This window comes from Dendroctonus ponderosae, unplaced genomic scaffold (assembly GCF_020466585.1).
Source record: "Dendroctonus ponderosae isolate FM_Combo_2020 unplaced genomic scaffold, Dpon_F_20191213v2 Dpon_F_20191213_1, whole genome shotgun sequence".
NCBI lineage: Eukaryota > Metazoa > Arthropoda > Insecta > Coleoptera > Curculionidae > Dendroctonus > Dendroctonus ponderosae.
In genome coordinates, this window is record NW_026017110.1 from 62,134,932 (window position 1) to 62,148,540 (window position 13,609).

Below are 13,609 nucleotides of genomic sequence, written 5' to 3' on the forward strand. Positions count from 1 at the left end.
CGAAGACTTCATTGCAGGTACGTATAAAATTAAAAAATCAAACAACATTCAACTTTGTCTTATTTTTTTCAAATTAATTCTGCATGTTGAAGAACTGTGAAGTCATGATCAAATTCCACCTTATATCATAAAAATTATAAATCACCAGCTTTATAATTTTTGCTCTTAAAACTTAGAATCGAAGTGAATAAAACAAAATTGTAGAAAAAAACGATTTATTGTTCACTGAAAATACGTTTGGAATACAAACATAGAAAAACTACTTAACAAAAACTTGTGAAAGGTATAACTAGCCATGTTATTAATTCAAGTTGACTTATTAGACTTGAGCTTTGGCTACACGAAAAATCGCCTTAGAACGTAGCCAAGAAAAACAAAATCAGTAACAAGTTATAAATAAAAGTAGCTACTCAATATCGGCAGATGCAATTCTGTATTTTCCTGATGCTGTTCTTACTTAGATAATCAGGCACTCTTCATTTAACACATCCAAAATAAATTAATGATCTCTTGATGAGTTTTAGTGTTTCTTGCTAGGTTTATTCAGCTTCTCGTAAGCGCTCTTGCTGTTGTACCAAAGCATTACGGGAATGGCCAAAGACGGCAAAGTCATAACAGCAAATGCCAACCAGTCCCAATAGTGGGCTGAGAACTTTTTGTCAAAGTCCCGGAAAGCAACGATTCCTCCTTCACCTGGTTCACTGCTGTAGGAAACTTGGGTCTGGAAAGAACAGTTCACTTATAGAAACATCGAGAAAACAATTGTTTGAAGTCAACATATGTAAAATACAGTGGTGTTTATCTCCTACCTTAGCATCTGGAGCATCAGAAAGTTTGTAGCTGATTTGTGAGCTGGTGAAATTGAAAAATCCAAATCTGTTTGGTCGCACAACAACCACGTGGGTAAAGTTGGATTCTGGTGGAATTCTGGCAAACTTAGTAGAAAGATGTCCCCCAACAATTTCGAATGCTTCAGAATTGAAGCCGACATCAGTTAGTTGAACATTGACTGCTGGGGCCTTTCCAATATTGTGTATGGCATATCGCACTTCAATATCTTTGCCCTGTACCAAGTATTTGTTCAAAATCTGCTTGGAAACCAGTAGTCTGGCCCCTTGAATATCTCCTGCCTTGTCATCAAGGCAGAGCCCCACAGCAAATACGGCGAAGAAAATTCCTATTTTCCTGAACATGGTTCCTGGAATGAACATAAACATTGAATAAAGAGGGTTGTAATTGAGGGAGAAAACGTGTTTTATGGATGTGATTCACTTACCTTTATGTGTAACAGACTGAAATTAAAATATTCTGCCAATGAATGAAGATTAACATAACCACTCTCCAAAACAGCCACGAATTATTTTTCGCGTGACGTGTATCCAACAAACTAATCGCAAAACAGTGTTGCCGTGTTCAACCCACTGAAAATTAGGGCAGATTTCTACAATATTTTTTTCCATATTTTCCTTCCTCAAGTCCTTTACACCCACTGATAATTCCTTATTTTGTGTTTATCGAGCTTGTATCGGTTCATTTTACTTAGGTCAGAGGATCCTTACATAAATTAAACCCACTTAAAATTAATATTAATGGCACCATCTCTTGAAATACCCAGGAACCAGTCAATGTCAACAAATATAACCTTGTGTCTCAGTGCAAATTAGGTGTATTGTTTTCTTATGTTTAATTAATTATTTTTGCATTTCAACTTATCCAGCGCCCCGCAATTACCTAAAATGGTAACTACACTTCTTTTTTCTATGCTGCCAATTTCCTTATCCACTGATGTTTTTTCCAATGATAATTTGTTAGTTTTATTATATTATATTCTTCATTATTTCTACATCAACAGAAATTTCGGTTCAATGGCGATGCTGACTGCCCTGACTGGATTTTGTCGGAAATATATACATTGTCTCGGCTGTCTTCAGTTAAGCTGAAACTATTGGGGCAAATAGTTTGTCAAGGGATAATTTCGCCCCCAATTCAGGTAAGAATTTTAAAAATCGCACACCAACTCGAGCCAAATTAAGCAGCTTCATATTCCTCTTGCAGGTTGAGAAGGTTGAGAAACTCTTTGCGGACTCTAAGCTAGGCAGGTTGGGAACATTTACACCTTATTAAACATTTACTTGATTTATTCATAGATGCTGATATCGATTTGAAGTCATGTATAGCTTGTGTAAGCTACTTGCTCTCATCAGCAACCCGGTTCAATTGCGACAACAATTCTCTCCAATCCGAACTTCAGCAGTTAGGTTTACCTCGAGAGCACAGCGTGGCATTAAAAAGGGTTTTTGATCAATACATTGAAAGTTTATCAGCGTCATTCAGGCAAAAGTCATTGAAAGGCAAGTTCTAATATGCTTGGAAAAGTAAGCTACGGCTTGCTGAAAGACTGATTTTTAGTGAAACCCCTGGAATCAGCGGCAGCAGTTACAGACTCGCAACATCAATATGTGACGCTCCAGCTGGAAATAGATGGTGGGATTAACAAATCAGCGATATTTCCCCTGAGCAAAGTTGATGATCTATTGAAGGAGCTGGAACAGATTAAAAAGGTTATGATTGAATTGAAGGAAGCTCTGTGATAAATGGGTACTCAGTAAGAGCCCTTTTACAAGAGGATACTTTTACCCGGCAACTATTGCTTCGGATACTCGTTTAACATACAGCCTTATGGAACCATACACACGGGGATACTTTTTACAATCAGTTTCGGCAACTGAATTTCGATCAGCCGTGAGTTCCAGTCGCTCTGGCAATTTTACGACTTCCGGGGTCGATTTTCTATGGGCCTTTATGGACCTATGGACTTGTTAATTATGATAACCTGGCTTCTACTTTGCTGTCTTGCTACAAGTCTGCGATGAGTATCCCGCAATCAGCGTGCAACTGTATCCTCGTGTAAAAAAGCTCTAAAACCACTGTTTTGTGTCTTGTTGCTTTTCGGTCCCGTTGAAGAGTTTAGATTTTTAAACGAACTATTTAAGTATAGTAAACTAAATGAGTCCCATGTTGTATTAAATAAATTGTATGGTTTTATAAAGTTATGTGTATTAAATAAAATTGGATAGAATAATATCTACCAGCAAATAATGGAGTTTGTTTATTACGGAAATAAAAGCGAATGCGCCTTTTAATTGTAAGATCCTCCACCATCTCGTCACTTTTTATTCATTAAGTCCATCCGCTACTGTAAACCAATATTTGGCTGGAAATGGTTTATTTATTAGAAACTAACATGTGAGTTATTGCCCTGGTCACGTGGCTGTTGTCGCTTCAGCCAAGCTGATGTTTACAATACAATGCCTTAAGAAGTGTTCTAATACAAAAATACGTATGATTTTGTAATATTTTTAGTGGGAGATGGGAGAACTTCACAAGCGTTTTCCGCGTTCAAGAATAGAAAACTCAATACAAAGTTCTATATGCAAATACAAAAACCGTGACTGGTTTAACCACGAGAAATTTTTTTGTGTCGTAAAGCATGTTTCAAAATATGTTTTCAAACTGCGGTTTTTTTTTGGTGGCGTAGATGCTTGGGACAAACCAATCAGATGCTACCCTAAAAGCTACACAACTGATGAATGAGAAAATGCTTCCTCATTTTTGAAAAAATAGCTGTAGGCACGGGATAAAAAAATCCTAGTTGCTAGTTTGAGCCATAAAATGGTTAGTTTGCTATTTTATTAAAAATCCCATTTTAAAAGGAAAGCTAGTTAGTGTATTTTATTCCATTGAATACCTTCACATCCAAATTATCTAACTAATTACACATACAGCAAAAGAGCATATACCGAAGATAATTAGCAAATATTTCGGGATGATTAATGCCTTATGGTACGTTTCTGCGTGTTAGAGTATGGTCTCTCAAACCAGAATTAGCAAAAAATGTTCACTGGTCATTCAAATATAAAATCCTACCAATTATCCTGGATTTTAGATACGTATTTCAGATCCTTAATGACAAGAAAAAAATGCCTCCGCTCAGGGGATTACAGCATTTAGATGAGCTTGAAGCGAGGATGGATTACTTTTATTACTGCTGAAATCAGGCCAGGGATTTGAAAAGAAATTGCTTCGAAATTTCCAAGTTTTTTTTAATAGAAAAAAGTTGTGATAAATGTTTTGTTGAATTTATTACTTTAAATCACTTATAATAATATTCGTGTTAATTGAATAAGTAATTTTCCTTAAGAATGCATATGTTTTCGCTTATTTTTGCTGAAATCGTGAGCTGCAACGCGCTTGCACGTAATAACCATTTTCTAATGCATAAATTTCCAGATAAAGGAATAGATTGGAACCGAATGTTCCTAAATACGAATTGAAAGGAATATATTTAGAGTTCAAGCAGCCACGAGTATATGAAAAGATTTGGAGAAAAATCTGAATTTCAAAATAGGACAGTTAAAATCTGTGCGCGGTTCGCTTTTCAGTCGTAGATCTGTAACAATTCCTCCTTAATGCCGGAATCACAATTTCTCATAAAAAATGTTAATCGGAAAATATTTTTATTGATTTAACTCTGTGTAGGGGCATGAAAGAAAGGCGGCTGATGGATTTTCCGATAAAAATATATAGTACTTCTAAGCGACTAAAAACAGCTCACAATTCATATACACGTCCAGTAAAAAGTGAGCATCTGTTGATGTTTAAACATACAGTTTTTTCCATATCCAACCGACCGATATGGGGCGCAAGTGTTTCTGACGCGTTCATTAAGGAAAGTTGCATTAATCCCTATTATCCCAACCAATAATAAATCAGATATAGTTATGGTAAATACCAAGCCAAACTAGGGGGTGAAGTGATTCCTGAGGCCCGTGATGTCGCATATTGGTTCATTTAAACAGTCCAGCAGACCCAACAGTTCATTTAAACAGTGAGGCAAATGTGAATTTTTCCCGTTTTCCTAGTATTATATTTCCTGTCATATTGCAAGCAAATTATTTATTGTTTAATTTTAATTAAATTGAATTGGCACAAAAAATACATCGAACTTGTCATCAATATGCAAAGTCAGCATATTTTGTTCTCTCTGCATTCAATAAGACCCCTGACTAAGACAAGTTGAAAATATGGAAATAGCATTTCAAATCTTGAAACGACAAGCACATGTGTCGACACTATTAAATTAAATTTCTTTCCTTAGCGAAAAGAATGGCTCAAATTTCTCAAATTCGAATTATCTACTTTACATTCATTTTAAATTTAGAGCGCGCGTGGAAAAGTTTGAACGTTTTTAATATTTAATTTTCTTTGATTTATGATTGTAGTCGTGTTCAGGTTTAGATAAGCGGAACATGTGGGCCCAAATCATAAACGGAACCTGGGAAATTTGCAGGAATTTATTTAGTGCACTCAAGTAGCTATTAGATTGCAATTCAAACAATATTACCAATCAATGCTTATGGTCGCATTGAAGGGATGCGTGTCAACACATGTGATTCGCATGTCTAACTCATTACAATCGCATTACATTGCCATTTAGCATTATCATGCACGCGTCTAACACGCGACTTCCTGATAACTTTACAACACCAACTCTCCGTGGTAAATCCGCATACACGCCCATGACACATCTCGTATTCTCTTGTTAGATTACATTATCAGTGGCGTACATTTTCCTATCTTCGATTTTTTTGCGCAAAAACTATGAAAGCCACAAGATTTTACAAAGAGCCCAAAAATGCTCAAAAATAATTAGTGCATCGACTCAAACAAAATCAGTTGGTTCTAACTCCCTAAGAAAAAGCTCTGGCAGTTTTGTCCCAAGACATTCCAGAATTCCTCACTTCCACACGCTTCATCCAAACATGAGTCTTAGATAGGAACAAATTCACAGAGAGTTTTCAGTTGTCGCGAAGGAAATTTTTGACCAATCAATCAACAAACGGCAGGGGAGCCAGACAGTTTTTCTGAGTAAAAGTTAGCTCAGATCGTCTTTTGATCCAAACCATTTCGTAGTACCCTTTTGATCGTCTGCTTACGGGACGCCCAGTATACAGGGTGATTCAAAATTGGCGTCATTCCTCTGGAGGTGTTGGCTGGCGGTGTTTTAGGAGTACAGAAAGAATAGTAAAAAAATTTAATTGTTGTTAAAAACTGAGAAATTTGCAAAAAACGATATTCGAAAAAAGGCAACAACGTTTTTCAAGTAACATTACGTAAATACCTGTTGCTTCGTAATTATTTAAAACTCCGGTAACCATTTATAAATAGAGGAAGTGACAATAAGATAGATAAGGATAAACGGTACATTCAACAGGAATCTTTGAATGACAGAACCTGTTTCGAAACTCATAACCTCGAATTATTAATTTGTTTACAAATTACAAAAACATACATTTGAGTCTGTAACTAATAACAATTACCTGTTTAATCACCTTATTATGAACTCTTCTCGATCAGCTTCTCGTATTCGGTTAATTAACTCCTGCTCAATTTATACCGGTGTTCAGTAATCCATTGGTTTAATGTGATCTTACATACGTGGTAGGAATGTAGCCGGTATTTATTTGGTKCCTGGGAAAGGGTCAGTGGTTGTGCAATGCTCTAAGTACCCCTGGAAGGTTCTGCTGCAATTATTWCCAATACTTGTTCCTTTGTGTCTGAAACCCTGTATGTATAAACAATATTTCCTTTGAAACGCTATCGASCTCTTTGGTTTTTCTGCCCATAACTTAAYATTTTAGTGTAAAGTAGCAATTTAAAAGCAAGCGAAACATTAACGTTGCAATTATAACACGCCGGTAACACCACTGTTTCATTGGCTTTATAGAGATTTTAAATGTTTTAAAGTTGTGATTGGGAGTTTATTGCAGCAGATTATCTTTGGTACGTTCCATGGCTAGGGGTACATATTTAATTATGCTTATATTTACAGATAAAGCTTTATCAGCCGCTAAATCTTCCACGCAATTTGTTCTTGCATTTTATTCTTAATGGCTACTAACCCCTCAATTTCAGTTTCAATTTAAGGGTGTAATGGACAGGTTTTTATTTCGAAATTTGCCATGGGCATGGGTTGGTTGGGAATACTAATCTGCAATTTGAAATCTCCTTGGGGTATGGAAAGTAGAAAAATATCGAAATCAGCAACTCCAGATCTGCGAAAGGCATAATCGACAACCAAAGGATCGCGCAAGGGGTGGTCAGATGTCGACAAGCGCTAACTTGACATTAATGTGGAAACGATTGGATGGAGCTTGCCATGAATTTCCTTCCCAGAAAATTACTTTTTCATTTTATCTATAAGATATTCTCAGGACATACTTTAAAACGAGAATTTCAAATAGACGGAGGGTGCTACCGAGCAAATTTGCAAAGGTAATTTTACCTTTTGAATCAGCAAATAGAAACTTCCATTTAATGCTCTTGTTCTTGTTGGCGAATCTCCGTTTGTTCAGGGCAAAATTTCAAGATTTTTCAGTCCCAATCTTCGGCGATACGAAACTCAGAACTTCTATTCGCACTGATTGTATTATATATTTTTCTTGGATAAGTTGCGAAAAATACAACATTCTAGCTAAAAACCTCTAGATCAGTTTGTCTAAAGCTTAGCCAAGTTAAGATTTTTTTGCTTTTTGGCACTATCTAAGATAATTTGAAGCAAGTTGCTGGATAGGCGTGATTGTTTTGCATCTGAAAAGTCGTTTAAACATACAATGTATCTGATGTAAGGTTAAAGTATGTAGTATTGCAAAAGTAGAAAAGTTCTCATATATGCCAAAAACAGAACGATAACCCAGGAATATAAAAATGGAGCAAAATCATAAGGAAGAGAAATGAAAATTTAGTCGGTTATAAAAGTTTAGGGCGAATAAAATGTTTCCATGATTTCCGACAATAAATCCGCAAAAGTAGTCCAATATAAAGACATTCAGTATGCGGGGTCCGTGTATTCAGGTACAGGTCTACATAACCATATATAGAGAAAATGGCAGGGCTGCACAAGTCGTATAATGTAATGCCTTTTTACGTCAAGAGAATATACAGAATTTCCTCCCCGGTAATAAACAGTTGATATTAACACAAGAAAATATATCTACATTTTTTTAAAGCTATACTGTTCTATAGGAAAATGAAAAAATGCATTTCTTAATCCAACCACCCCAGCAACATCCCTGCTCCAACCACTCGTTGAAATCGATAAGGCAACATTTTTCTCCATGCAAAAAACTGTAGCACTCGCGACTGGTCCGCTCAAGAAAGCCTATAAATTAAAAGTTTACAATGTGTTTCATTTATGTAATTTGATTTTTAAGCTTATAGCCGGGGGTGTTTCGAGCTACAGATTACGTATTTCAGCAATTGACACGTCGCTGTTCACACTATAGGCCGGGAGATCCTTGTAAAAGCGCTTTGGGCATTTGAAAACACTTTTTCTAACTAAACTCGCAGCGAAAGTTGTCTAATGCAAAGTTGCGAGTTTTTGTATGCTTGCATTGTGGCTGGTTGCAACGGCGAATGTCTCAGCAAAATGACACAGACTGGAATCGTTGCTCTCCTGGTCTATTATAAAAGAAGTGTTCGCAAACTGCTAAAAGTTTATGCTTGTTTTTTAGGTATTTTTGCCGTTACTTATTAGGAACTAATTTATGGGATTTATTTTGAAGTTTTCCCGATTTCTTTTGTTTTAATTAAGTTTCCAGCGCTACACGAAAGTACCTATTATTCGTCGAGGGATTAATCAATAGTGCCATAAACGAAAATTGGTTCTACTTTTCCGAATCTCATTTAACCTAACATTGGTGTTAACTAATTGAAAAATGGCTAGGTAATTCCGAAACGTATGTGTGCGGGCATTATTTCACGGATTTTGCCACATAAGGTGTTTGGGCTCAAAAAGTTCATATTTATTCTACAGTGAATCCCAGAAGTAATGGCAAAATTCATTTGAAAGTCAGTGTACTGTTTTTGGAAAACGCTCTGATCTGTTATTTTTTTGTAAATGCCATTTTTTTCATTACTATTTTTTATGCAGTCTGTCAAAAATAAGAAAAGCGTCAACTTATTTTTTCCGAATGGAAGCATCTATTTTTATTTCAATTTTGAATTATCCAGTGAATTCCAAGTAGGTATGTTTCGGGTAAGATGTGCCCTAATAAAACTTAACAGTTAGCGAAAAAATTACGTTTTTCGGGAACATGTTTAGGAGTTGAGCATGTTTCACACTAAATTCCATCAATCCTGGAACACACGAAGTAATGAGTTTTCAATGATTTCTTAACGGCGATTCTTGCTACGAACTGTAATAGAATACATATACTAAAACACAGACAATATATCAGTATTCCTCTATCAATAGCGATCTGAAATGATATTGATTCCTGGCAACTATTTGAATTGATGGCTTTCTACTGTGGAAGAACACGCGATATGGGCAATATTTCACATTCTACCGAATAGCAATATTGCTTTTATTGCGGAAAGATCAGTTTTTTGGATGTAATAAATTTTCTGCCATATTTATGATTACACAAATAATATATTTATATGAAAACTGTATCATAAGGAACTGCCAAAGATAAACGGTCGGCTCGAAATGGAAACGCGGCAATCGCAAATGCAGACAATCCAATTAAAAACTGCCAATTTCTTGCGCGCCAATAAATATTGTTAAAAACTTTTCAACGGAAAGATCGAGCCAAATCTTACTATATACCAACAATGTGCTAATATGCCTGATATATATGGCCGGACTTTGGGAAAAGGCCCCAGGTGTTAGTTTTGATTTGAAATATCCAAGACGGTGCCCGATTTCCATATACCCCCGCGACTAAAGCCAGGGATATCTATCTCAAGGGATAAACAATTGAATTTGAAATGCGACTGACCAATACCAAGTGCAGATTACGATTCCGAAAATTGAATTCAAAAACTTGGCTAGAATCTATAATGCGACCTTCCTAAACATATATCTCTTCTTTGGCTCTCGATCTTTTAGCCACAGGCCAGGACTTTGTTTTCAAAGGGCAACTGATTTACCATAGTTTTTACATATTCAACTGTATAGATTAGAACGGTGACTTTTTGTGCATTCAAGCTTATTTTCCAGCAACAATTAACTATCACATGTCGTTCTGCTGCTGTTGTTTGTTTCGATATATAAAAGCATTTCGTTGCTGATTTATAGTAGAAGCCTCCCTTGTAGGACTGCAACCCGAACTAATTTTTTCCGACTCTGGTTTGAAAAGGTTCAATCCAGTTCTGCAATCGCGTCATCATCTAAAGATTGGGAGGGTTTCATAGTTGATGCTTTCGTTCTCATATATTGCATTGGCACTGCTGTTTGTGGTCGGTTCGCTAAGTGCCCATTTGTTTCCTTTAAAAGGACCTTTTAGCACGTCTAGTCTACTTTCTATCTTGAAACAATTAGACGATTTTTATTCTTTCTATATGTGAAGAAATTCGCCACTTGCTTTCGGCGGCCACTATTTTAAATTTGTCAATTTCCTTTTTTGGAAATTGAAATTTAGTGCTTCGGTGGCCTACACTCGTTTCGTGTTTGTGTGGTCCAAGCGTTGGAAAGGATCCATATTTCAACCATACCATATTAGTTGCTAATTATTACTTGCCGTAATTAATTAGTTAGTGCTGTGATCATTTTTTCAAATAAAACTTAACATTAGTAATAAATGCGCTGTAGAAGATTAATAAGTAATTGAATATAAAATTCAGTAGCAGTTAGCAAGTCATTCGACTCACAATCCCTGTAATTACTTTTAGTAGACATGATATTATATCGATATTAAAAGTAATCTGTACCTTAGGAGTAGAAGTTTGGTAAAAACAGACAGAGACAGTCTTCTCCACAATCAATTTACTATAAGGATATCAAAACCTCAACATGTTTCGAGTGTTTATGCACTCGATCAGTAGTTTATACTACTCATCATCAGGCTCGGACCCTGGAGTGATTGTAGAGAAGTCGGGCAAAAAACACACAATGTTCTCCACCATCAATTTACTACTAGGATACAAAACCCCAACATGTTTCGAGAGCATAAACTATTCATCATCAGGCTCGGGCCCTGGAGTGATTGTAGAGAAGTCGGGCAAAAAACACACAATGTTCTCCACCATCAACTTACTACTAGGATACAAAACCCCAACATGTTTCGAGAGCATAAACTATTCATCATCAGGCTCGGGCCCTGGATTGATTGTAGAGAAATTTGGCAAAAAACACACAATGTTCTCCACAATCAATTTACTACAAGGATATCAAAACCCCAACATGTCTTGAAACATGTTGGGGTTTTGTTATCCTTGTAGTAAATTGATTGTGGAGAACATTGTGTGTTTTTTGCCAAACATATTAGAAACTTGAAACTGAAGGAGCAAATAGCCATGTCTGTTTTGATCAACTGCCTTTGTAGTTTGAGCAAATATCGATGAGAAAATCACATTCCTAACGCGAAACGTAAATAACAATATTCCTTTTGAAATGCCGCTTGTAGCTCCTCTTTTGACTATCACGTTTGCGTTCTGCTATAACAGTGTTAAATCATCATTAAACTCCATTCAACATAACTTCTAAATGAGCAACCTTGAATTAAAAAAATGTTTTAAATGACGGTTCAGCTACCGCTGGATATGAGTTCTTGAATGGTGTTTTGTGAGCATACAGCTCCCTTAACATTAAGTCTGAATCGTTGATTTCAAATATGATTTATTCTCTTCGAGAGTTAAACGATTTATTATTTCAAAGCTGTGAGTCTTCAACAAGGGCATGAAAAATCAGGTTACTGCTTCAAAAGGCATAAAAGGGAGAAAGGAAAAATTTTCCGGCGATATTACTAAGGTCAATTTATTATATGAAAACTCTAGGAACTGTTCGAGTATTAACACCAACTAATAAAGTTAATTGCAGGGGTGGGATTTTGTGGCCCTTCAAAAATCTATAAATTATGACTCTGTATACGTTTAAATGTGTGCTCCCTATAAGTGTACACTTATTTAATTCGGGAGCAATTTGGTGCATAAATACACCCCGGATACCTTTTAAGGCACACAAAAACGAATGACTTATATTTAATCAGCAATGCGCTATATAAATGATGTCCGAATTTAGGGTCCACAATTCAATCCAGCACATTTAGAATTTCATTGCCTGTGGGATTCGTTTATTCTTTATATATTACTTATTACATAAATTTTCTTAACCATTAGCAACCAGAAAATTGGGAGAAAATGGAAATTGTGACCTAACAAACTTTTCAGTTTCATGGATTTATTTAGAAAATACACCCAAATTTGCTTGAAGCAATTGACCCGTTGTGCAGATACTTAAGGGTGGTTTCCAGTTTATAGATACTAATGCTGGATATGTAAATGTTGACAAACTTTGTAAAGAAGATAAAAAAATGTACATAAACTGCTGCAATTAAGAATGATTGGTAGTAAAAAATAAAACGAAAAATAGTCGTTTGGAAAGAACGAGGGAACAAATAGACTCATTACATCCAAATGATACTTGTACCATTACATAAAACGTCTAATCCGGTATTTCCCATTCATTCGTTTATATTCTTCGGTAAAGTCATAATACATAAAAGGCATCCTAAAACACACCTTGGCACAACAATTCAACGTAAATGTCTTGAAATACATATGAGCCGACCCTAAAGTTTTATTTGATTTAATACCATTAGCATTTACGAGCACTTCACGAATTTCTATAAATAACGACGACAAATAAGGTAACTCATCTTTATTTGTGGATGCACAGAGTGGTTTTATTATAAAAAAATAACTTGCCTGTCACAGGCTAATAAGTGAATTTGATGATCGAACCAAAGTGAATTTCATAGTTTTAGAGGCAGTTTCAACGAAAATATTTAAGTGACGAACTGTGAGGTTTAAAATTTGAGGCATATTCTGAAATTCTATAACTCTTAGATGAATAAAGCGTGAGTCGTAAATCATGATTGAATATAACGGAGGCATAGTTATGAATCGGACCGTATAAGAAAATTAACTTCGAACAGTCTTTGATTTGAAAATGCCTCCAATAAGAGACTTATTGAAAGACGCGGGGGAAAAGTTACGATTTGGGGATAAATTTCATTACGAGTCTGTTCTTATAAGAATAATATAATTGATTAATGGCCGAAGTAATTGAATCACGAGGCGCGAACAAAAAAAAATCGCTACCGGATAAATGATAAAATTTATTTGGTTATGAAATTTAAAAAGTTTGTAGTGACAGTTTGCAAAAGAGGGGGTCTTATTGGAATAAATGCTTTGCCGGGAGCAGCGTCGAAGAGAGAACCGCAGTCGAGATTGTGATTTAACATCTAGGAGGGCTCTAATTTAATATAGGCCCCTCTGCATTATTAGTTGCATACACAAATACTATTAATGTAATGAAGAAGTTGTAATCCGATTTGCTACAGTGATATGATTTAATAAATGACTTACAGTAACGATGTTTATCGTGTCTTATAAGCGACGAACTGCTGCGTCCTTATTAAAATTAATTGGGGGATATTGTGCGCCATTAAGGTCACTTTTGTTTCAGATTTATTTCACTTCTCTGTTACATGCGTTATCATTAACCGAATTGCTGTGGGAATTATTAGGTTCACCCGAACTT

At 35.7% G+C, this 13,609-nt stretch overlaps 2 protein-coding genes across 2 annotated transcripts; one reads left to right on the forward strand and one right to left on the reverse strand.

Annotated features, from left to right (window-relative positions):
• Window positions 1-201: 201 nt before the first annotated feature.
• LOC109541135 (translocon-associated protein subunit beta) lies at window positions 202-1,436 on the reverse strand. Its single transcript, XM_019909891.2, has 3 exons — window positions 1,277-1,436; window positions 810-1,198; window positions 202-721 (listed from the first exon to the last, which is right to left on the reverse strand). The coding sequence occupies exons 2-3, from the start codon at window positions 1,191-1,193 to the stop codon at window positions 521-523; spliced, it is 585 nt and encodes a 194-aa protein (XP_019765450.1). The 5' UTR covers window positions 1,194-1,198; window positions 1,277-1,436; the 3' UTR covers window positions 202-520.
• A 176-nt stretch (window positions 1,437-1,612) lies between these two features.
• On the forward strand, window positions 1,613-3,096 carry LOC109541136 (COMM domain-containing protein 4). The gene is made up of 5 exons (XM_019909892.2): window positions 1,613-1,739; window positions 1,853-1,990; window positions 2,056-2,095; window positions 2,148-2,351; window positions 2,410-3,096. The coding sequence occupies exons 1-5, from the start codon at window positions 1,737-1,739 to the stop codon at window positions 2,589-2,591; spliced, it is 567 nt and encodes a 188-aa protein (XP_019765451.1). The 5' UTR covers window positions 1,613-1,736; the 3' UTR covers window positions 2,592-3,096.
• The last annotated feature ends 10,513 nt before the right edge of the window (window positions 3,097-13,609 follow it).